The 23,489-nt window shown below is 65.1% G+C and overlaps 3 protein-coding genes and 1 long non-coding RNA gene across 7 annotated transcripts; 1 reads left to right on the forward strand and 3 right to left on the reverse strand.

Moving 5' to 3' along the window:
• Positions 1-226: 226 nt before the first annotated feature.
• On the reverse strand, positions 227-1,829 carry CDIPT (CDP-diacylglycerol--inositol 3-phosphatidyltransferase). Its single transcript, XM_059730401.1, has 6 exons — positions 1,640-1,829; positions 1,353-1,487; positions 1,122-1,275; positions 960-1,041; positions 799-880; positions 227-712 (listed from the first exon to the last, which is right to left on the reverse strand). The coding sequence occupies exons 1-6, from the start codon at positions 1,680-1,682 to the stop codon at positions 558-560; spliced, it is 651 nt and encodes a 216-aa protein (XP_059586384.1). The 5' UTR covers positions 1,683-1,829; the 3' UTR covers positions 227-557.
• LOC132251313 (uncharacterized) lies at positions 1,331-6,687 on the forward strand. The gene is made up of 2 exons (XR_009463298.1): positions 1,331-1,410; positions 6,431-6,687. It is a non-coding gene; the product is annotated as an uncharacterized LOC132251313 (long non-coding RNA).
• On the reverse strand, positions 2,030-5,561 carry LOC109283116 (uncharacterized). Of its 2 annotated transcripts, XM_059730388.1 has the most exons (8): positions 5,391-5,561; positions 3,957-4,167; positions 3,620-3,759; positions 3,363-3,519; positions 3,177-3,283; positions 2,934-3,023; positions 2,686-2,823; positions 2,030-2,528 (listed from the first exon to the last, which is right to left on the reverse strand). In XM_059730388.1, exons 1-8 carry the CDS (start codon positions 5,478-5,480, stop codon positions 2,310-2,312), a joined length of 1,152 nt encoding a protein of 383 aa, XP_059586371.1. In that variant the 5' UTR covers positions 5,481-5,561; the 3' UTR covers positions 2,030-2,309. The 2 variants fall into 2 exon arrangements, with proteins under 2 accessions (XP_059586371.1, XP_059586372.1); XM_059730389.1 differs by lacking the exon at positions 2,686-2,823.
• An 876-nt stretch (positions 6,688-7,563) lies between the features above and the next one.
• On the reverse strand, positions 7,564-23,423 carry TAOK2 (TAO kinase 2). Of its 3 annotated transcripts, XM_059730373.1 has the most exons (20): positions 21,412-22,291; positions 20,840-21,112; positions 20,683-20,754; positions 20,110-20,211; positions 19,981-20,026; positions 19,794-19,890; positions 19,596-19,709; positions 19,313-19,404; positions 19,145-19,238; positions 18,383-18,464; positions 18,141-18,308; positions 17,707-17,949; positions 17,233-17,358; positions 16,781-17,017; positions 16,571-16,699; positions 15,914-16,117; positions 15,573-15,812; positions 9,475-9,687; positions 8,991-9,173; positions 7,564-8,905 (listed from the first exon to the last, which is right to left on the reverse strand). In XM_059730373.1, exons 2-20 carry the CDS (start codon positions 20,969-20,971, stop codon positions 8,441-8,443), a joined length of 3,039 nt encoding a protein of 1,012 aa, XP_059586356.1. In that variant the 5' UTR covers positions 20,972-21,112; positions 21,412-22,291; the 3' UTR covers positions 7,564-8,440. The 3 variants fall into 3 exon arrangements, with proteins under 3 accessions (XP_059586356.1, XP_059586355.1, XP_059586354.1); XM_059730372.1 differs by lacking the exons at positions 7,564-8,905; positions 8,991-9,173; positions 9,475-9,687 and having other exon boundaries at positions 10,699-15,812; positions 20,840-21,012; positions 21,412-23,423; XM_059730371.1 differs by lacking the exons at positions 7,564-8,905; positions 8,991-9,173; positions 9,475-9,687 and having other exon boundaries at positions 10,699-15,812; positions 21,412-23,423.
• Positions 23,424-23,489: the final 66 nt, after the last annotated feature.

The raw sequence follows: 23,489 nt of genomic DNA on the forward strand, positions 1-23,489 counted from the left end.
TTCAATGCAAAACTAGGAGGGAGTGGGAAAGGGGGAGGCTGAGGGAGATAAACGTGTGGGGGGGGGGGGGGGCCGCACGACATGGCCGCACCTTTTGTAGCCAACGCATGAAACGAGCCAATAAACTCGTCTTGCATGAGTGCTGCGTCCGCCCGTCTGTGCGTGGGGCCGGCCCGCTCCCAGCCTGCGTCCCCCCGCTCCCGCAGGGGCACAAACCAGTCAGAGCCCCGGGGCCCAAGCATGTTTATTAGGAGCAGGGAGGGCAAGACCCAACCACCCCAGGGCAGTGACAGCCCCGGGCTGCAAAGGCCCCTGGGACGTGGAATGACTGCCACAAAGGATTGTGGGACGAGCAGACATGGCAGGTGCATGGGGGTGGGGGTGGCTCTAGAATAAATATGGCTGCCCATACCCCACCCAGGACCGTGGGGAGAACGAGGACGGAACGAGGTGGCGGGACACTGGACAATGCTGCAGGGCATTGTGAGACACCGGGGGCCGGAGGCAGGAAGCGGGGGGCAAGCCCTGCCCTGCACAGCCTGGCCCCAGCCCGGGCACTAGTGGGAGCGCGCGCGGCGCTCGGCGCGGTCGATGGCGGCCAGATCGCGGGAGGCCGAGACGAGGTGAACCACGTTGATGAGCGTCTTCAGCAGCGCCACGGGGGCCGAGAGCCAGAGCGCGGCGCGGAACAGACCCAGGCGTCCGGGCAGCACTGGGGGGAGAAGTCAGGTCCTGGGATGGTGCCCCCCGCCCCGCACAGCCCCGCCCCGCCCCGCCCCCCACGGCCCCGCCCCGCACCTGTGGGCCCCTCGGTGAAGTGCAGCAGGTAGAGCAGGCAGTAGAAGAGCTCGTTGCCGGCGCACATGAGGAAGAGGAAGGGCTGCGGGGGAGGAAGGCGGTGTCAGTCCCCGGCCGAGCGGTCCCGGGCGCGGGGCGGGGCGGGGGGGGGCGGGGCTCACCCGCGAGGTGTAGTACAGCTGCAGCACCGGGTTCCCCGTCAGGGCCACGCTCTTGTGGCTGCTGCTGCCCCGCAGCACGGAGCTGGGGAGACAGGGGCCAGTGCTAAAGCGGGGCGCGCGGAGGCCCCGCCCCCGGCCCGGCCCGCCCCCGGCCCCGCCCACCTGTGCAGGTGCATCCAGTGGCTGGCCACGTCCAGGGCCATGCTGGCCTGCAGCAGCGCGGCGTGCGCCGGGTACAGCAGCGCCAGGTTCACCAGCAGGCACATGGTGGCGCAGCGGTCGGTCAGCATGTCCAGCAGCGCCCCGAAGCGCGTGCCTAGGGGACCCGGTCAGCCACGCCCACTGCGCGCGGCCCCGCCCCCGCCCCGCCCCGCGCGGCCCCGCCCCCCGCACCTTGGCCGAGCAGGCGGGCCGCGTGTCCGTCCACCGCGTCCAGGAGGCCGCTGAGCAGGTAGCAGGCGGCGGCGGGCGCGGGGGCCGTGGGCATCAGGTAGAAGGCGGCGGCGGCCAGGGCCAGGCGGGCGTATCCTACGGGAGCGCGGGTCGGCGGGCTGCCCCCGTGGTGCCCCGCGCTCCCGGCCGCAGCCCCCCGCCCCCGCCGTGCCCCGCACTCCCGCCCGTCCTCCCCGCCCCGCCCCGCCCCGCCCGCGTGGTGCCCTGCATTCCCGCCCCGCACGCACCGATGAGGTTGGGCACGAAGAGGAAGATGTTCTCGTCCTCCATGGCCCCCGCGGCACGGGCCCCGCCCGCTGCACGAGCTTGGCCGCACCGGACGCGGGAAGTAGGGAAATGGCCGCGGCGCCTTTAAGAGCCCGCGGATTCCGGTCCCGGCTGGGCGGGACCAAGTGCGGAGCGCGGGGGGAGAGGGAAGGAAGGAAGCTCGGGTTGTACCAAGCGGCACGGGCGCAACCATCGGCGGAGGGGCGGAGCTATTGGCCTCTTGCTGCGTCGCAGGGCTCACCCATGCTTCCCTCCGCCCTCCCCGCCCATTCCTATAGACACGCGGGGCTCCCGGACTCCCGGCATCAGGTGGCCTCGCAGCAGCCAATCAGCACGCAGGGCTAGGAGAAAGGCCACTTTCCCACAATCCTTTGTGATTGACATGGACAACCCCCCCCGACTTTTTCCCAGAAGGCCTCCGGCGGGGCCAGGCACTTTCCCACAGTGCCCTGGGGCGGTCACAGGCCCCTTTCCTAGAAGCCTATGGCAGATGTTACCCAGAATGCCTTGGTGCTGGCGCACCCCCATCCCACAATGCCTGGCGTGGCTGGCTGCAGTGTTACCCCGAATCCCACGGGCGCAGGTGGCGCACCCGGGCCAGGCCCTGGGGCTCTGAGGGAGGCGCCATGTTTATTGGGCCACAGGCTCGGTGACCTCGGCAGCGTTGGGGTCGCCGGGGTCGTTGTCCAACACGTCGCCGGGGTCGTCCTGGTCACCGGCCTCTGCTGAGTTGCTGGGCTCGGGGGCAGCGGGGTCGCGAGTGATGTCGCCGGGGTCGTTGCCATGGGCAGCACGGGGGCTGGGGGGCTCCCGCCGGGTCACCTGACTCAAGAACTTCCCGGTCCCGCCCTGGCGGGAGGGGTAGCGAATCAGGGGCTGGGGGAGGGGCAGATGGGGGAGGGGCGGAGTCAGCACCGCGCCCTGCCCCACCCTTCCTTTGTAGCCCGCCCAGGCCCCTGGGACTCCGCCCCCTGGTGCCTGGCCCCGCCCTGCCCCGTCCCAGTACCTGGATGGTGCTGAGGTCCTGCTCGGAGACCAGCGGGGACAGGCCCTCCAGCAGCCCCGAGGCCGAGCGCCGGGGGGAGCGGCGGCGCCGCGTCAGGTAGGGGCCCCCCAGCCGGTCCTCGCGGCGCAGCGCCTCCACCTGGGGGCGGGGCCAAGAGGTGGAGGGGCGGGGCTGGTCCGCTAGGGGGCAGGGCCTGGGAGGGGGAGGGGCAGGGTCGCTGGCCAGGGGGTGGGGCTTGGGGCCGGTACCTGGCGGTGGTGGGAAGGGTCACGACCCCGGAGCCCCTCCTCGTCCTCGTCGTCCTCGAGGTCGTCCTCGTCGTCGTCATCGTCCTGCTCCTAGCGGGGGCGGGAGGGGCGTGGCTGGGACCCCTCCTGCCCCCGGGCCCCCGCCCCCTGCTGGGACCCAGGTGACCGGGGCAGGGGCCTCCTGGGGCGTCCAGAGCCAGAGGAGCCCAGGCGTGGGGGCGCGCACAGCGCGGGGGCACGCACCAGGCTGCGGCAGGACATCGCCAGCCAGGCGGCCCCGGACGCCGGGGTCCCGCAGCAGGGGCAGGTGAGGGTGGAGCTGGGGGCCGCCGCGTCTGGGCACAGCATCACTGCGGGCCGGATGGGGTCAGAGGTCAGAAGTGCCCCCGGGGTGCCTGGGCTCGAGGGGGGGTCCTGGCCCGTGCTCACCGCTCTCCGCCAAGCGCAGGGCCTCACTGCTGCGGGGGCCAGGCGGGCGGCGGGCGCGGGGGGCGGCAGCGGGGCCCAGCCCATCGCCCAGGCGTCGGGCCTGGTGGTAGCTGAGCCGTGCCTGCGCCAGCGCCTCCCCCGCCTGTGAGCGCGACACCTGTGGGAGCGGCGGGTCAGGCGGGCGCGGGGACCGAGGCGCCCAGCACACGGGGCACCCTGGAGTGCGGGCTGGAGGGACCCCGGCGCCCGCAGCACACCTGGGCGGCCTTGTGGGCGAGGCCGGCGGCGCGCAGGGCTTGGGCGGCGCAGGCCACGGTGCTGCTCACAGCGGCCGCCAGCTCCTCGGGCCCGAGGGCTGCGGGGACGTCGGGGCCGGGGGGTCCTGCCTGCTCCATGGCTGCGGCACAGAGGGGAGGCGTTGCGGGGGGAGGCGGGAGCGGCACACGACCCAGGTGTCCCGGGCAGGGGCGACGGGACCTAGGGAATATGGGGACCCCGGGTGTCCGCGGCGCTGTGGGGGGCTATAGGGACCCCGGGGGCTTGGGGGCGGCTCTAGGTGTCCCGGGGGCGGGAGGGGCCCGATCCTGCCCCCACCCGACTCCCGAGGCTGCGGCTCCTCCCAGGCAGCGCGGGGAACAGAGGCGGTTGCCAGGGCGACGCGGCGGCAACGGGGGCGGGGCGGGGCCGAGGCTCCTGAATGACTCACGAGGGGTGACGTCATGGAGGTGCGAGGTTTCCCTGGTAACGACACAGGGCCCCGTGGGAGCGGGCGGAGCAGGATAGCTGGGCACTGGGACCAGTGTAGCTGAGTGAATGGGAACTGTTAGTGTTTGTGTGTGGTGTCGGGGGTAGCTGGGACCAGAATGACTCGTGGGGGTGGGGGCGTGGCTCCGGCCAGTATAGCTAACTGGAACCAGTAAGGGATAGTAACTGGGACCAGTAAGGGGGCTGGTACGAGTATAGCTGGGTAACTAGGTCCCATAAGTAGGGCGGGGGGGCCATAAATGGGATCAGTATAGTTCGGTAAGTGGGGTCAGTAATAGAGGGGCAATTGGTATGAGTGAGGAGTCATTCAGACCAGTATAGCTGGGTAATTGGGACCAGTAAGGCGGGGCTAAGTGGGACCAGTGCAGCTAGGTAACAGTTGGGGGCAAGGGTAACTGGTACCAGTATAGCTGGGTGGGTGGGACCCCAGGGGCGGCTGCATCTCAGCCTCCGCTGCGCTGTGTTCGGAGCTGGCTCTTGTGTAGCTGCCGCGCCCCAGAGCTGGGCACATTTCCCCCCCTGAGTCCGGCTTGTACCTGGAGCCACAGGTGCCAAGGGTTGGGGGGGCTTGGGGGTCTCATCCCGCCAAGCTCCAGCTCCATCAGTGCAGCCGGGGCTCGACTCCCTGGGGCTTCCCCCTGTCCCATTGCGGCTCCCCTGCTCTCCCTCGTCGCCAGCCTCGACTTGCCCAGCTGCAGCTGGAGCCCATTGATCCTTGTCTTGTCACTTGCCCCCTTGGGGGACAATGCAAGTCTGGAGTGCCCTTCGGACTGCCATCCAACCCCCACTTTCCAATCACCCGGGGCCTCTCCCAATTGTCACAACGGTGCTGGCAGCAGCTCTGCAATCACATTGCCCAGCCTCCCGCCCGGCCCTGTGGCTTGTGTGTGGCCACCTTTCCTGGGCGATCCCTGACCTGTTCTCTCAGCACCAAGGGCTGCTCCCTCCTGCCCGCGCGGCGCTGCCCTGGCCTGTGATGTCCCAGGTGAAAAAGGCATCGAGCACTTCAGCCTCCTCTGCCTCCTCCATCACCAGGGACCAACCTCCAAGGGAAGTGGTGCTGGCTCCTACCCCGGGGGTCTTTAAGAGGGGGCTGGACGATTACCTAGTTGGGGTCACTTGAGCCCAGTTTTCCTCCTGCCCAGGCAGGGGCAGACTAGAAGATCTGCTAGGTCCCTTCCGACCCTGCAGCTATGACTGACCAGTACAGGACGGTAATGGGCCAGTAACACAGGTTCCCTTCCCCAGTCAGTATGGACTCACTTCTTTTGAGCAGCCTCGTGTACCAACGTCCTGGTAGAAACCTCCTCGTTGCCCTGCACGGCCCACCACGCTCGGCCTGCCCGACCGCATCCCCGCCTGCCCCGGCCACGCTCTTACACTCCTCCTTCCTTTCTCCTCCCGGTTTCCTCTCCTTCCAAGCTTCTTTTCTGTGAGGTCTTTTACTGAGGCGCTCCCTGCTGAGCCCAGCTGGGCTCTGCCGGGCTAGCTCGTCCTCCTGCGCACCGGGGCAGTTGTTCCTGCGCTCTCAGCAAGGCTTTGTTCAGCACAGCCAGCTCCCCTGGCCTCTTCCTGTCAGCCCCCGAGCGACTCTGAGTCTGCTGGGCAGCGCCCAGCTCTCCCACTTTTCCCGTGGCTTTGTGCCCATGAAGCTGCTGCTCTGGGGTAGCCCGGCCCCGGCTCCACTGGCCTGTCTGCCGAGCCCCCTGCCTGCCAGCCCGCGGCTCGGGAACTCTATGATGCTGGGTCGGCTGGACACCGCCCCCCCCCCGCACGGCCTCGCTATGAGGAAGCGCCTCTCGTCCCATTGCTACCTCCCATGGGAAAATCCCAGGGATCCCACTGTGCCACCAGTGAGGAAGCTCCTCTCATCTCGGCGTTCCCACCCATGACCTCGCTCCTGCTTCCCTCTCCCCCCCCAGCTCGTGCGTCAGGAAGCTCCTCTCATCCCACTTCTGACACCAATGCCATCCCTCCTGCACCCCAAGCCCCCCAGCTCCCACCAACGGGGTGGCTTCTCTCACCCTCCCATTAACACCTGGAGGACCCCTGGCCTGACAGCTGGGGTGAGGCCTGCGGTGCCCCCCCAACCGCCTGGGGGCCTCCATGCACCCGGCCACCCACACCGCTGGGCTCTGCGCCCACCTGCCCTGTGCAGATGATGCCCAGCAGGGAGGTGTGCTCGGGGGCAGGGGGCTGGCCCTGTGGGTGTGCAGCCTGTGAGGGGCCCCAGAGCATCCTGGGAAGGGCCTTGGGGGTGGGGAATTGTAACACTCTCCTAACACTTTCTCCCTCTGCCCCAGGGGATTCTGGGACATGCCCCACACAGGAGCAGATGGAACTGGGGCCCAGCACCGCCAGTGCCCCAGAGGATTCTGGGAATGCGGCTCACTACCTCACCCCTGCCTGCAAGCTTGGCCCAGACTGAGGCCTGCCCCAGAGGATGCTGGGAAGAGTGCTGGGGTCAGAGGTGGGAGGGGGCCTGGGACCAGTCTGTAACACCCCCATGACTGCAACAACCCTGGCACCGTGACATGATGAATAAAGGTTTAATTTTCAACACCTGGACTGGGCACCGCACCAGGGGAAACGCAGGAACGGCCCCCAGAGCCAGGCGTCGGGCGGGAGCTGTCTGCACCCCTGGGGAGCAGCAGGGCGGCAGGCAGATGACTTGTAGGGGTCACGGCTGGAGCAGGGGCGCTGAGAGTCTGATGTGGGGTCAACAGCGTTATAGGGAGATCAACCCCCCCCCCACAGGTGAAAGGTCACAGCCAACATTTCTGGGAAACCGGGGTCACTTGGGGTTACTATTGGTCAAATTTGGGGTCACTAGAGGTCAAATCCTCCCCCCCATTGGGTGAAAAGTTGCAGCCCATTTTGGGGGAAACTAGAGGTCGCTGAGAGTTCAAGCTGGGGCTACTATAGCTCATTCCTCCTAACGAGCTGAAAGGCCCCACCTCATTTCAAACAGGAAGGCGGGGGACATTGGACCAGTGTAGCTTGGTAACAGGGCCCAGTAAGTGTTTGGGGGCTAACAGGGAATGGTATACCTCAGTAGCTGGGACCAGTATATCTCTGTAACTGGGGTCAGTAAGTGGGAGCATAAGTGAAACCAATATAGCTGGGTAACGTGGACCAGTAAGAGGGGGGTTACTGGGACCAGTAAGCGGGGGGCAATTGGGAGTGGGGACTTGGCCAGTGAGGCCGGGTACCCAGGGCCAGTAGAGCTGAGCCTGTGGGACCAGTACAGTGGTGACTGGTGCGCACATTCCTGTTGGCACTGGTACTGGTGCCCGAGGCCGGGGGGGTTAGCTCTGTGCTCCCCGCTGTGGGCCTGCATATGCATGGCCTTCATGTGCATACAGAGGCCTGCCACTGCCCCCATGCTGTCAGCAGAGCAACCCCCCCGCCCCCCAAATAACGAGCCGGGCCGTGGCACCGTCTCCTCCACTTTATTGAGTCACGCGGGCCCAGGATGTGGACACGCGGCCACGGGGGCTGTACACGGGTCGCCATGGCACCAGTCAGAGAGGGGGAGGCGCTGCCGCCTGGTCCGGGGGCAACGCAGAGGGGCTTGGGGGGGGCAATAATTTACTGGGCAGTCAGAATAATCACAACAACGCCCGGGGGCGGCTGCAATGGGCTAGAAATACACGTGTGACTATGTACAGGGGCTGGGGCGCTTAGGAGCAAGGGGACAAAACGGAGGGAAGAAAGTGAAGCAGCAAGAGCCGAGCGAGCAAGCACAGGGCAGCATGGGCAGGGCAGCCTGCAGCGCGGCCTGGCCCAGCCGTGAGGACAGGGCCAAGGGACGAGAACGAGCGCCGCAGGCGGGAGGAGCCTGGGGAGCACCAGCGCCGCCACCGCAGGCTGTGCACACCTGGGGGCCCAGCTCCAGCGCCGCACCATGCCCTGCCCTGTGGCAGACAGGCCCCGATTGGGGGGAAAAGCTATGTACAGCGCCCAGCTGCCCTGCCCCACCCCAGTCCCAAACCCAGGGGTTTGCTCATGCCGGGGGGTCCAGGCCCTGCTGGGTTGGGGGGCAGGGCAGGGACAGCAATGGGGTGGGGGCGGGGACCCAGGTGTCTCTCTCTCTCACACGTGCACACACACACAAGCACGCGCGTACACCTCCCCTCACCCCGGCTTCCAGTGCTGGGAGGAGCCCGGTGCCCGGGGACCCCTACGGTGGGGGGGCAGGGAACCCAGGTGTCCAGGCTGCGTGCGCGCACGCACACACACACACACACACACACACACACACAAGCGCACATTCAAGCCCCAAGCACTGGGGACCCAGGCGTCCGGGGGGCTCAGGAGTAGTAGTGGGCGCCATTGAGGATGTGGGAGGAGAGACTGGCAGAGCGGCTGAGCCCGGGGTCGCCAGGGGAGCCGCCAGAGGCTGTGCGGCGCAGGGGCTGGGGGCTGTTGCGGGGGGCAGAGCCCCGCGGGGCACCAGGGGGGCCCGGCGGTGGGGGCAGCAGCCAGGCAGGGGCTGGGGCGGGCGCGGGGGCTGGGGCGGGCGGCGGGGCCAGGCGCCAGGCACCCGGGGGCAAGCCGTGGCTCCAGTGGGAGCCGGAGCGAGGCACGGGGCGCGAGGGCCAGGCAGGCGGCGCGGGGGGGCCCTCGGCAGGTGGTGCAGCCCCCAGCGCCATGCAGGCAAAGCCCAGTCGCATGCTCTCGCCGTCGAAAGCCTCGATCTCCCGTGCCTGCCGCTCCAGCAGCGCCCGGATGCGCTCCGACCGCTCTGCCTGCAGGCCTGCCATCTCCTCCTCAATCTGTGCCAGGCAAAGGGCAGAGGTCAGTGCCCGCGGGCCCAGCCCCTGGCCCACGCGGCCCCCAGGGCTCCCTCGGGCTACGTACCCGCTGCTCAAGCAGGGCACGGCGCAGGGAGAGGCGCTGCTCCAGGTCGCGGCGCTCGCGTTCGTGCTGTGCCTCTGTGTGCATCTTGATCTTGCTCTGGTAGGCATTGAGGAGCTCCAGCTCCTGCTGCAGCTGCCGCCGCAGCCCCTGCTGCTCCGCCTCCTGCGACTCGTCCAGGCGCAGCTGCAACCGGGGCCAAGGGTCAGGGGGTGGTGGGGCGCGGGCTGGGGGCACACGAGGCCTGGGGCTCACAGGCGCGAGTGGGGGTAAAGCAGGCCCTGGCTCCTGGGGTGGGTGAAAGGGGGCCCCAGGGCTGGCTGGTTCTGGGGGGTGGGAGAGGTCTGGCTACCAGGCCTGGGGGCTGTGGCTGGCTCTGGGGTAGAAGAGGGCCATGGGGGGATGCCAGGGGCACTCATGGCCTGGGTGGGGGCCATCTCTCCGATGCCGTGGCCGTGCCAGGGGGCAGGGGCCGGGGGGCACTCACGGCCTGCGTGGACAGCATCTCGCTGATGCTGTGGTCGTACTGCTCGGCCAGCGCGGCCAGCTTGCGGGTCTGCTCATCCTTGAGGCGCTTGAGCAGGGCCTTGTGCTCAGCCTTGGCAGTGCCGTCCAGCAGGTGGGCGCGCAGGGCCTTGTACTGCCGCGTCTGGATCTTGCACGTGTCCTGGAACTGCTTCTTGATCTGCAGCTCCTTGGCCTGCAGGGGTGGGGGGATGTCAGCCCACTCCCAGCATGCCCTGCTCTGCACCGCCTCCCAGCATGCCTCGCTCCACCCATGCCACTGGGTCACGTTGGCTCCCATGAGGTCTTGCTGCCCTGGTGAGAGCTCCCAGCATGCTTTGCTCCCCACACCAGGGCTCCCATCACACCTATCTGACAACACCCTGCTCCCAGCATGTTGTGCAGCTGTTGGGGCCCAACTCCCACAATGCCTTGCTGCCCAGAAAGCATTCCCAGCAGCCTGCCACTACAGGGGTGCCTGCTCTTCCCAGCATGTTTTGCTCCTGTAGGCTTGGCCCCGCCTAACAGGCCTAGCTTCTCCAAGGGACACCAACTCCCATGATGCCTTGCTCCTCTGGTAACACCAACCCCTACACCGTGCTACCCAGTGCCCCCCAGCTCCCAGCATGCCTCGCTGCCCACACCCAACTCTCATCATGCCTTGCTGCCTGTAGCCCACCAGCCCCCTTCATGCCTTCCTCCCCAATGTCCCCAGCTCCCAGCATGCTTTGCTCCCCCCCCCCCAGGCAAGAATCTGGGCCTCTGAGCCTCTGTTGCGGAGGGAGGGGGGCAGGAAGGCAGATGACCTTTGGTCTCCAGGAGTTGGGGGCAGTCAGGTGACCAAGGACATGGGTGTGGGGGGGTCACCCTACCATGATGTGACCTCTGACCTCCAGCCTCCCCTATGCACCCTCTGACCCCACACCACCTCCTCCCTAGGGCAGGGGCATGGCCCCAAGCAGGGGTCACCCACACATCGAGGGCTGCCCCCCGATCCCTCCTCACCTGCTGCTGCTCCAGTTGACTGTGGCCACAGCACCCACAACCTCTCCCCTCCCTGCAGGCTGGCCCAGGGGCAACCCCATTCCCCTCCAGCAATGGGGGGAGCTACGCTGACCTTTGGCCTGGGGAGGGAACGTGGGGGAAGGGGGCGAGGTGCGTTTCGGGACCCGGCCCTGCCCCAATAACGAGCATGGAGGAGACCGACTGGAGAGCTGCAACCACCTTTAATCGGCTTCAAATCAAACGGAGCAAAGCAGGGTGGAGGGGGGCACGCACAGGGTGAGGGGCAAATAAATAGGGGGAGGGGGGAGGAGGTGCGGGTGGCTCAGACCCGGGGTCTTGGGCTGGTTCGGAAAACAAATGGGTGCGTGGGGGCCCGGCCGCCTGGGCCCCCTGCACATGTCCTGGACCCTCACGGCTTTATGGGTGTGCATGCATCCTGGACACATGAGGCCTGAGTGCACCCGCTGGCTTTCCCCCGGTCTTGCTAAGAGTGGGCTGGAGGCAGCTGGGGCACGCAGGCAGGGCCGGGGGCGCCCACACTCCCAGCACCCTGCACCGGGGACCCCTTCCAAGCCACATGAGACTGTAGTGATGGGGATAGGAGACGCACGGGGGCAGCACCGAGCTGGGGGGGGCATAAATAACCCCATGGGAAACCAACACTGGGGATGGAACCAAACTGAGCAGCTGCCCCGAACCAGGGGAGGAACGAAGGAACCAGGGGCAGGGGTGGGAAAGAGCCCAGCTCCGCGCCAAGAACCAGCTGCTGCTCATAGTGAAGAGCTTGTACACGTGTGTGTTCACACCGGGCAGAGGCCTTGCACTTCCCGTTGTGGTACATGACCTGGACACCTGAGGGACTGTGTGTGTGTGTGGCACACCTGCACATATTGCACACTTAATGGTATGTGTACACACAACTGACATGCTCAGCCTTGACAGATGGGTCTAGAAACCTTTGATATACAAGTCACTTTTGCAGAGAAGTTCCTCATGTACCAAAGTGTTACGTGCACACCTCCCCCCGAGTTACATCTGTATCAACTGTGTGCGTGTGTACACAGACACAACTGCAATATAGAAGTAATTATCTGCACATAAAAGAGACGTGTGTATCAGTCCCAGGCACGTGCATCATCAGTTATGTATGTGTGTGTGCAAGTTACTCATGAGTGTGTAGAAACCTGTCATGTTCAAGCACCTCCTCTGCATGTAAGTTACTTGTGTATCAGTTTCTTACACACATTAGCTGCTACACATGTGATTACTGATACATGTACACTAAAAATCAAGATACAAGTAACTTTTATCTGTGCAGTGCTTCTGTATCAGCTTTACTATATAGACATATATTTAGTGTGTACACACGTATGTAGGTATGTATGTATGCATGCATGTGTGTGTACACATACAGACAAGGTTCTTTGGGGGAATCTGAACACTTTTATTCGACCAACTCAAATAGGTGAAAAAACTCTTTGAGTTGGTATAATAAAAGATACCAGATTCCCCCGAAGACCCTTTTTCTTCCGTCCCTAGACCAACACAACTACAACCTACATCCCTTGCACTCACACATACCACACACACACAAGTTTATGTATGTACAGGATGTTTATCAAGTCCTTGTGCAACTTTAAACTCTAACAACTCTGGATGTACACCAGATCGAAGCAAACTGGAAATGGCGACTGAAAGCAGAACTCAGCCCGTTTTAACACAAGCAGCTCAAATTTCTAGACTTCAACAGAGCAGCCATCTTTCATGATGCATCGTTCAATCCAGTTTTCCAGCTTATAGCAAACATGTTCCAGTTGCTGAGGGACTTCATGAATTGCATGTCATCCTTACCCAATGCATAGATAGCTTCTGCTGCACTAAAAAAGTAAATTCTGCTTTCAGTCACCGTTTCCAGTTTGCTTCACTCCTATGTACATCCAAAATTGTTAAAGTTGCACAAGGACTTGATAAACAGTGTGTGAGTGTGTAAATGCAAACTCTTGGCTGAGATGATACTTTTTATTGGACCAAGACATTGCAAAAAAGTGATCTTTCTTTGCAATATGATTTAGTTGACCTAATAAAAGGTATCATCTCTGAACCAAGAGCTTGAGAATTTTGCATTTCTTTTTGTCTCAGACCAACACAGTTACCAGCTACATCCCTGTATAGATATACACACATACATACATACAATGTGTATCTACACAAGCATCTCAGCCCCGTCTCAGCTCCTCCGGCTTCACTTTTCTGGCTAGTTTCCTTGTTTCTTCTACACACACTGCTGAGCTAAGTATAGATAAAACTGATATACAACAACTTATCTGCATATAAATTGCATGTATAGCAGTTGTATATACATACAGATTATCTTACCAAGATACATGTGCACATAAAACTTTTGATATGCATGACTACCTGCATAAAAGTGACACGTGTGTGTGTGCACGTGTACACAAACCTTTTACATACACATATACACACAGCTCCTCAGACATGTGCATATATAGAACTTTGATCTACAAGTCACTTGTATCCAAATATCACTTACTTTTATACAAGTTTATTATATATACAGAGATCTCAAACTTCCATATATACAAGTTCCTGAGATAACTTATATATGCAAGCTTTATGTGCAGATACTTAAAAACGACTTGTATATCAAAGCTGGCTTTTTATATATATAGCTTCAATTACACACACACACACAAATTAGCTTTGATATATTACTTCTATATACATATGTATGTACACATATGCATGTATACACACATATGACAATGATTAAGAAATATAATTTAGGTATAACACGTGCACACAGACAATATCTATACAAATTACACACGTGTAACTTGTATCCAACACACACACACACACACACACACACACACACACCCTTGGTGTTAAAGTCTAGGTCTCAATACAGATGTACAGGTAAGATGCGTGCATCCACCTATAGAGTTGTGTGCACCTACCCATAGACACGTGTGTCCTGGAAGCAGCCCTGGGCATGCAGGCAAAGGACATCTCTGTAGGGCAACCGTGGCCCGACCCAGGGCATGAGCATCTGCGAAGTGTGGACGCCGGCCACCCACATGGCGGGGGTGTGAAAAAGGGGCTGCCCCAACCCCCAGTGCAGCTGTGCTGAGCCCCCAGCTTTGCCCCCCAAAAAGGATGGAAAAAGCAAATGAAGAGGGGGCAGCAGACCAGGGCCCAGGGGAGTGAGGGGGAGGATGGGTGTGGGGGGAGGTAGACACACAAGAGGGAATTTTGGGATCGAAAAGAGGCAGAGTGGGGTGGGTAATGTCCTGCCTCCCAGAAAGGCCCCAATAGCCCCAGAACCCCCCTCCCCGCAGGGGCTGGGACCAGAAACGCACCTCACCCCCTGGCAGGGAGGTTCCCCGGACACCTGGGCGCCTCAGGCCTGGGGCATAGTGTTATGAGCAGAGGGAGGCAGAGGCTCAGAGACCCAGACACCCCTGCCCTGCAGCACCGTGACAAGACACCCCACAAAGGAGAGGGGCTGCATTCCCCAGAGACCCAGGGTCAGCGCCAGGGCCGGCGTGGCAGGTGGGGGCCAGGGGCAGAGGTGCGGCAGGCGGCCTGCACAGCGGGGCGCTGGCGGCAGGGCCGGGGCAGGCGGCTGGGCCGGGGCAGGCGGCTGGGTGGTTGTGGGCGCAGAAGCCGTACACCCGCCAGGCAGCGCAGGGCCGGGCTAGGCAGGAAGGCCAGCAGGCGGGCCAGCAGGGTGCGCAGGCCGGGGCGGTGGGCAGGTGGGCGGCGGGCACGGGGCGCCAGCACAGGCAGGCGGCTGCGGAAGCCGCCTTTGCGGGCACGGGGGAAGAGGCGGTAGAGCCCACGCTCTGACACCAGTCCGGCCAGCACCAGTGCGCGGAAGGTGGGCGCAGGTAGGCGCAGCAGGGCATGCAGGCAGAGGCGCCGGGCCAGGCGCCGCGCTGCCCCCCCACCCGCACCCCGGGCCAATGCAGCCGCCGCATAGAGTGGCACAAAGAGCCAGGGTGCAGCAAGCAGGCGCAAGGCGCCCAGCAGCACCGGTACATACAGCCGGCCCCGGCAGGCACTAAGTGCCAGCACTGCCAGCCCCAATGCTGGCACAGCCCTGCCCCACAGTGCACCAGCCACGCCCAGTCCTGCCAGCACTCCCTCCAGTGCCCCTCCACTGCCTGGTGCCCACAGCGCCGCCAGCAGCAGGAGGAGGGCAGGTGCCGAGGGCCAGGCAGCTGCCAGCAGCGCCAGTGCTGCACACACGGCATGCGGCAACAGAGGGGAGCCTGGCACCCGCCACCGCTCCAACCCAGTGCCTGCCCACGCCCGCTCAGGGGCTGGGCAGCCATCCCCAGGGCCCCGCGGGCCTGGCCCCTCCTCATCCTCCTCGTCCTGGCCCTGGCTGGCCCGCTCCAGCACACCCGCTGCCGCCTCCCCATCCGGCTCCAGGTCGCTCAGGTCCGGCTCCAACACCCAGCCCGGCACCTCCTGCCCATCAGGCTCCAGGTCACTCAGCTCCGCCAGCCCTGGTGCCTCCTGCCCATCGGGCTCCAGGCCACCCAGTGCAGCCCAGCTCAGCTCTAGTGCCACAGCCTCCTGCCCATCAGGATCTAGATGCCCCAACACCACGCGCCCAGCAGGTTCTAAGTCTCCTGGGGCAGCCTGCCCATCGGGCTCTAGGTGTCTAAGCACCACCTGGCCACTGGGGTCTAGGTCTCCCAATGTGCCCCGCCTGCTGGGTTCTAGGTGTCCAAACGCAGCCCGGCCGTCCGGTTCTAAGTCACTCAACGCCACCCGACCATTGGGGTCTAGCTGACCCAACAGAACCCGGGCATCCGGTTCTAGGCGGCCCAAGACAGCTCGCCCCTCAGGTTCTAGGTGCGCCAAGGCCTCCTGGCCATCGGGTTCAAGGCCGCCTAATACAGCCCAGCCCTCAGGTTCTGGCTGTCCTGACACCGCGCGGCCATCGGGATCTGGATGTGTCGAGGTGGCCTGGCCTGGCTGCAGGGCGCTTGCCGCCCCCTGCCCGCAGGGCTGGCGCTGGCCTGGGGGGGCGCAGCCACCTACTTTGAGGCTCTTGGGCTGCTGGCGGACCTCAGCGGCGTGCTTCTGGCGCAGCTCCTGCTCGCGCCGCTTGTTGTACTCCAGCTGGTTGGACAGCTCCGTCTGGTGCTGCAGGCGCGTCAGCTCTGTACGTGTGCGCTGCACCGTGTGCAGCTGCCGCAGCTCCAGCTCCTGAGACGACTCGTGCTGCCGCAGCAGCATAGCACACTCCAGGTCCTTCTGCGTCTGCTTCTTGTTCAGCTCCTGGTGGGCAGGGAGAGTGCTTAGCCCCGCCCCCTGCTCCAAGCACCCAGACCCCGCCCCTTTCCACTCAAGCCTTGCCCCCTCCCCCAGGCCCTGCCCACCTCGCGCAGCAGGTCCTGGTCGAGGCCATGGCGAGCCAGGAGCAGGCGGCGCTTGTACTGGCGACACTGGAGCTCGAAATGTTGGCGCTGGCGCCGCAGCAGCCCCGCTTCCTCCTCAGCCTGACGCTGCTGCAGCGCCTCCTTCTGGCGCAGCAGCCACTCCTGCTTCTCCCGCTTGGGTGTGCTCTGGTTCTCCTGCAGCTCCTGCATGACACCCGTTCAGTGCCCGCCCGCCCACGCCCCAATGCACCGGGGCCCAAAGTGGGCCCCGGACGCCTGGGTCCTTTCTCCCAGGATCTAAAGGGGGCCCGGACGCCAAGGTTTTCTGTACCCCCCCAAAAAAGAGGCTCCCGCATGCCACAGCTCTTAACCCCAAAGCTTTAAGGGTCCTGGCTGTTAAAATTCCCTGTGCCACGAGAGGCTCCCAGACGCCAGGGTTCTTTATCGCAGGCCAACAAGGGAGTTTGCCAGCTCCCAGGAACAGGAGAGTCCCAGATACCAGGGTTCTCCATGCCCAGGAGAGGACTGTCCTGGCACCGAGATCTAAACCCATGGCTGTGCCTGGTAGGGGAGGGGCTCCCGCAGGTGCAGAGGCCTGGACACCTGGGTCCCTTTCCTGGCAGGGGGGTGAGGGGACAAGGACGCCTGGGTCCTCACCTCCTTGAGCTGCTCCTTTCGCAGCTTGTAGTGTCGTTTCTGGGCCTCAAGGAGGCCTCCCAGCTCCTTCTTCTGCTGCGCCAGGATGTGCTGCTGGAACTTCTTCTCCTCCGCCAGCGCTGCCTTGATCTGAGGGGGCGAGGCAGCGGAGTCGGAACTGGCCTGGCCCCGCCCCCACCCCAGGCCCCGCCTCTCACAGCCAGGCCCCACCTCTTTCTCACAGATGGCCTGGTGCTTGCGGGCCAGCTTGTCGGCCTCAGCAACGCAGGACCCGCGCTGTGCCTCGAGCTCCCGCTCCAGGCGCAGCTGGTGCTCATCGCGCTCCGCACGCAGGCGATTCTCCAGCGCCGCCAGCTGCTTCTGGTGCTGCCGCCGCATGCGCTTGTAGCCACTCAGCTGCTCCCGCAGTGCTGAGTCCTGCGCATGCTCCTGCATCTGCCGCGTCACCTGCCACCAGCCTCAGGGTCAGCCGGCCAGGCCTTGCCCCCCACTGAAAGCCTCCACCCATGGCCTGTAAGCCCCACCCGCCCGGGAGACCCCAACATCCAGACAAGCCCCATCCACAGCCCATACCACCTGCGGCCTGGAGCCCCACCCCCTGGCATTAAGCCCAGCCCCTGGCTCCCAGGCCCCGCCCAAATCGCCTGGAGAACCCAGCTCACCAGCGAGGCAGTGCGGATGGTAGCGAAGTGGTCGCGGTTGCGGCAGTAGGCGCGGCGCCGGGCGGCCGATGAACTCTGGGCCTCCATCTCAGGCTGGTATGGGTCATCATACAGGCTATCGTGGCCCTGGCAAGGGGGAGGGGGCAGGGTCTGTGGGACCTGGGCCTGCCAGGCCTCACTGCTCTCACCCCCTAGCTCTCACAGAACCCAGGAGTCCCAACTCCCAGCCCCTTCTCAACCCCCGCTCCCAAAGAAAACAGGCACTCGGTGACCCCTGCTTTCAGCAGCTAGCTCCCACCCCACAGGCAGGGGTCCCAGCCCCCCCTGCTCCAACCACCCACAGCTCAGAGGACCCAGGCATCTGGGCTCCCAGCCCCTCTGCTCTCAACCCCACCCCAAAAAACCCAGGCGTCCAGGCTCCCAGACCACCCCTCCCCCAGCCTAGAGAACCCAGGCGTCTGGCTCCCACGGTACCGGGAGGCGGTGGATGACAGAGCTGTTGGAAGCCACAGTGTGCTCGCCCTCCTGAAGCAGGGCCAGGCCAGGGCCATCATCCTCATCGGGGTCGGGGCCAGGCCCCTCGGGGTCAGAGGCCTCATCAGCCAGGCTGTTGACACTGCTGCTCTGGCTGCTGGCGCTGATGGACATGCTGGGCACTGAGTGGCTGCTGCCCACGCTGCTCACCGTGCCACCGCGTTGCACCATTGTCTCCGCCTCCTGCCGCAGTTGGGGGAGGGGGGGAGGTAAGGCTGGGTGCCATGCAGCGGGGCTGGGAGGGGGGCAGGGGCTCTCATGCACCCAGGCTGGGGGGCAGGAGCAGCAGGCGGGTGCAAGGCTGTGGGGGGCCAGTGTCGTGGGATGTACCCGGCTCTGCGGGGTCCGCATGTCCTGGCCCCCAGCCCACCCACCTCGTCATCATCAGGGCCGTCAGGGCCAGGGCCGTTGGGCGCCTCCTGGAAGAGGATCTTCTTCATTTTGCGGTATTGCAGGTTGTCCAGCTCCCGCACTGCATCCTTGGTGCGCTGGATCAGCTCCAGCACTACCGTGGGTGGCCGTTCACGCAGCAGGAACCGGTGCTGGGGGGGCACGGAGGGGTCAGTGTGGGCTGGGGGCCTTGACCCTCCACCCCAGCCCTGGCCCCAGACTCCACCTTGAGCAGCACATCAGAGGCCGGCCGGTCCTGCGGGATCTTCTGCAGGCACGAGTCCACAAAGTTGCGGAAGTACTCCGACCTAAGGAGGGTTTGGCAGTGTTGGCCTAAAACTCGTTCAAGCCCTCCTTGTTTGTCGGACAAGTGCCGGTGGTTAAACCAGAGTTCTCCTTAATTACTCCCAAAAATTACCATGTTATCCTTTTATTTTAAGGTTCTATTGTTCCATTGTTATAAATGTTCCACGTTCCCTGGCATTTTACTGGGGTTAACTTTAAGCCGCAATCGCTACCAATTTTGAGTCATCTTGAAAAGACTTCTGTGTGTTTGGCCAACTTGACACGATCAGATTTGTTTTTCCTTACAACAGGCAGCTGTCAAGACCCAGGCATCCAGGAACCAGCCCCCACTTCTCTCCCAGAGAACCCAGGTATCCGGGCTCCCAGCTGCCCTGCTGTCACCCCCTAGCTATGTTTCCCTTCCAAAGACCCCAGGTGTCCAGGCTGCCAGCGCCCACTCTTCCAAAGACCCCAGGGCTGCAAGGGGCTCGGGGTCTGTACAGGGAGAAGTGAAGTGAGGTGCGGAGGAGTTTGTGCAGGAGATAGGGGGCTGGGGGATCTGTACAGGGGGTTTGAGGGTCTGTTCTAGGGAAGTGATCTGGGGGGTTTTCACCAGTGGGTGGTGGGGCGAGGGGCTCGTCTCACTAGCAACTGGAGAGGCTCTGGGTGGCGGGTGGGGAGTACTGGGTGCAGGGGGTCTCACCAGTGGCTGGACTGCAGCACAGGCGAATCGTTCTGGGCGATGTGGTATAAGGCACTCATGGCATTCATGTTGAACAGCGGCGGCTTCCTCTCCGCTGGAGAACACATGGGGTGTTACTAACCTGGGGACCCCACTCTGCCCAGACCCTGCCCCCAGGCCCCGCCTTACCCAGCTCGATGCAGGTGATGCCTAGGGACCAGACGTCCACCTTGCCGTCATACTGCCCCTCATCCATAGCTAAGATCACCTCAGGCGCCATCCTGCCAGAGACCACATCAGTCCCACCCCTCCACCCCCAGGAGGTGGGACCTGGCTGCCTCTGCAGGACAGCAGCCCCACCCCTTTCCCTGTAGCCCCGCCCCTTGGCAAAGCCCTGCCCTTAGTAGGCAGAACCTGCCTCTTTCAACAGGAAGAGATGAAAACAGAGGCCCCCCCCAGCACAGGCCCTCACCAGTAAGGGGTGCCCACGAAGGAATTGGCAGGAGCCACGATGGAGGCAGAGCCGAAATCCCCAAGCTTCACCTGCCCCGGTTCTGTCAACAGGATGTTTCCAGCCTTCACGTCCCTGCACAGGGGGGTGAGGGGTCACTGGGGGTGTGGATGGCCACCAGGGGAGGCGGGGGTCGGACAGGCACCCACGGGGCCGTACCTGTGGATCATGTTGTGGGTGTGCAGGTAGGCCAGGCCCTGCAGGGCTCCATGCGTGATGGCCGCAATCTCCACCTCCTGCAGTGGCTTCTTGTGCACTGGGGAGGGGGCAGGGGGGGGGGTGAGGCCAGGCCCCCGTGCCCTTCACCCAGCCCCCCAACACCCCCCATGCCCCCCCAGCCACTCACCCTCTAGCAGGTCAGAGGCTGAGCCCAGGCAGTACTCCATCACCAGCTGCAGGCAGGCAGCAGCGCGTCAGTGGGGTGGGGGCATGGACGGACCCCCCTCCCCCCCCACACTGCCCCCACCCTGCTCACCCAGGCCGTGTGCTCACGCAGGTAGCAGCCCTTGTACTCGATGGTGTTAGGGTGCCGCAGCTTTTGCAGGAACTTCACCTCCTTGATGATGTCCTGCCACTTCTGAAACAGCACCCCACCGCATGAGCCCAGACGCCGGGGTCCCCCACCCCCTCCCAGCCCAGACACCAGGGTCCCACCCTCCTGCAGTGGCCTGGACTACGGGGGGGCCCCCCTCCCCACTGGACAGGGGGTCCCCAGCTCACTGCACCAACCCCCTGGGGTCCTACCAGGGTCAGGGGCCTAGAATGGAGGCAACCCGGATGCCTGGGTTCTTTCTAGGCCACAGGGCCTGAGAAGGAGAAGCTCAAATGCCTGGGTTCCCTTATGAGCATATGGCTCAGGAAAGAGCAGCCTGGACGCCTGGGTCCTCTCCCTGCTGCAAGAGGACAGCAGGATGTGGGCCCGGGTGCCTGGGTTCGCTGCGTCAAAGATGATGGCATGAAACACAACGAATACAAGCAAGGGGAACTGGCACCCAGACACCTGGGTTCCCTGCCTGCTCTGGGGGAGCCCGGATGCCTATGTCCTCACCTCGTTGGACTGCTTTCCGCTGTATGACATCTTCTTGATGGCCACCACCTCGTTGCTCCGCATGTCACGGGCCTGCAGGGAGGCGGCGGGTCAGTGCCGGGGGGGGGCGGGGTGCAGCGGCAGGGAAGGGGGCGAAGCCACGGGGGCCGGGACTCACGAAGTATACAGCGCCGAAGCTGCCATGGCCGATCTCACGCAGGTCGACAAAGAGCTTCTCGGGGTCGTCCTTGAAGAAGAGCTCGGCCACCTCGGGGTCCTTGAGGCTGCCGGCCCGGGCGCCGGAGGGCATGGCTGCCGGCCCGTGCGCGCCCCACGGGCCCCGCTCTCCTCCTGCGTGTGTGGGCGGGGGTCAGCACTTGCAGATCTCAGGCACATGGGTACCCAGCCCCCTCAGGGAACTCAGGCACCTGGGGGGGCTCCCAGAAGCAGCCTGGGGGAAGGGGGATCCTTCACTTGGGATCTGCCGGGTGGGGAGCGATAGGCCCCTTCCCAGAGTCCTCTGTGCCCAGGCCGGGGTTGGAGGCAGCCCTGATGGGAAGGGGCGGGGGGGAGGGAGGAAATCCAGCCTTTGTTCCCGGCTTCCCGGACACCTGCGTCCCGCCCTCGCTCAGCAAAAGGATCGGAGGCTGGGGGGCGGGGGGCCATGCCTGGGGCCTCCATCGCGGCGCCTCCCGCCAGCCCCACGCCCGCAACAGAGCCCGACGTGCCCCCACCCCCGGCCGCACTCACCAGCAGTCGAGGACGCCTGCAGCCTGGCGGCTCCAGCTCCGGGGAGGGGTGGGGGGCTGGCACCCCCGCGAGCGACGCCGTCCCGGGACGGGGGGCTCTATACGGGTGGGGGGGAATGGGAGGCGAGCGCGAGGTGCCGGCCCCCTACCCCCACCTGGGGCTGTGCGTGAGCCCTCGAAGGGTCCAGCCCCGCTCCACCGGGGGGCCCTGGGGGTGCAGGGGGCTGCGTGCCGCCAGCCTCCCCCCGCGCGGGGTCGGGCCGGGGCAGGGAGCGGCGCTGCAGGGAGGGAGCCCCAGCTACCGCCGAGCCATGGGCGGCCGGGGGGGCGCTGGCAGAACTACAGGGCCCCCATGGGCTCCCCCACAGAGACCGTGAAGGAAGCAGGCTGTATCGGGGGAAGAGGCTAGTGAGGGGCAGAGCCCAGGAAGTCAGACCCCTATAGGGCTGCCTGGGAAAGAGGGGACCTCTATGGGCGCCAAAGCCCCTGTGGGGGGGGGGGGCGGGGGCGGCGGCCGCGGGGAGGTCCGGCAGCCCGCGGGGCCCAGCACGGGCGAGGGCGGGGGCGGGCGCCGGCAGGAGCTCCTATAGGGGCCGGGGCCGGGGGCGGCCGCGAGACGCCCGCGGGCTCCCCGGGGCGCCGGCAGGGGCCGGGCGCGGCTCCATGGGCGGCGGCGGCGGCGGGGCGCGCAGGGGCAGGGCAGGATGCTGTGGGGGCGCTCGGGGCCGAGGGGCTGTGGGGGCCGGGCGACGCGGGGAGGCTCTAGGGGCGGGCCGCGGGGGCCGGGCGGGGGTCGCTGCTCCGTGCGACCGCCGCCGCCGCCGTCCCCGCGTCCAAGATGGCGCCTGCGGCCGGAGCCGAACCGGAACCAGGCCCGACCACCGCGCGCACGCGCAGTAGAGGGGCCGGGGAGGGGAAGGGGGCGCACACGCATGCGCATGGCATGGTGCCCCCGTCGAGCGCATGCGCGGCGGGCGGGGAAGAGCTGGGAGCGACGCGTCGCTAGGGAGCGGCTACACCCGCTTGGGACCCGGCGCATGCGCAGGGGGGGAAAGGCCGAGGGAAGGCGCGTGCGCAATAGAAGCGCGGCGCCCTCTGAAAGGAGGGGCGGTGAGTAGCTAGGCGCATGCGCAACTGCATAGCGCTGGGCCAATCAGCGGCAAGACCTGCCATACGGCCGGAAACGGGCGTGACCACAAAGCAAGAGGAAAGTGATATTGGATTGGTTGGCTCCAAGAAGAGGGGCGGGACAAAAAGTAAACCTAGGTAGGGATTGGCCGGCCGAATAACGGTTGCAGGAAAAGGGGCCGCGGCCGTGGGCGTGGCTGCGGTCGTTGCGAACTCCGAGCTCTGACTGGACGAAGCCGCTCGGGGCTGGGGCGGGGCCGGAGGCCAAGAGTCTCCTTCTTATAGGTGTGCGCAAAGCCCGGGGGCGGGGCCACCCCTCCGCGTCTCCGCCCGCTGTTACCAGGGCAGGATTGGTGGCCGCGCATGCGTAGCGGTGCCCTGTGGGACCCGCCAGAAAAGGGCGGGAAAACGGGGCCAACGGCCCGAAGCGGCCGTTACACATCACCTGGTCAAGATGGCGGCTGAGAAAGCCCTTCCCGTCGTGGGGGACACCGTCTGCCTGGCCTGAGGCAGCGACACCAGGCGGGAGGGCACCGTGCCACGGCCCCAGCCATGCTGCTGGGGGAGCCAGCCCTGCCGGCTCCGTGGGGAGGGGTGCTGGTAGCAAGCAGAGACACCATACACCCGCCAGCCCCAACGTGAGGGGAGCCAGCCCCGCCGTCACCACCCCCGGGGCCGGAGGAGAGCCGCGCACTGCCAGCCCGGGCCGGGGCAGACGATGCCCTCGTGGCCGTCGGCGCCACTGCTGCTTGTGACCGAGGCGCTGCCCACCCAGGGAGGGGAGGACGCCCCCATGGCCGCCAGCCCTCCGGAGCGGCAACACCGGCGTGCATCTGGCCACGTCCTGCCCGTGGCCGCGGAGGAACAGGAGCCTGGGGCCGCGGGGAGACGCCCCGGCCCCAGGCTCCCGCTCAGCCGGGCGCGAGACCGCCATGGCTGCCAGCCCGGGAG

Source organism: Alligator mississippiensis, chromosome 7, assembly GCF_030867095.1.
Source record: "Alligator mississippiensis isolate rAllMis1 chromosome 7, rAllMis1, whole genome shotgun sequence".
NCBI lineage: Eukaryota > Metazoa > Chordata > Crocodylia > Alligatoridae > Alligator > Alligator mississippiensis.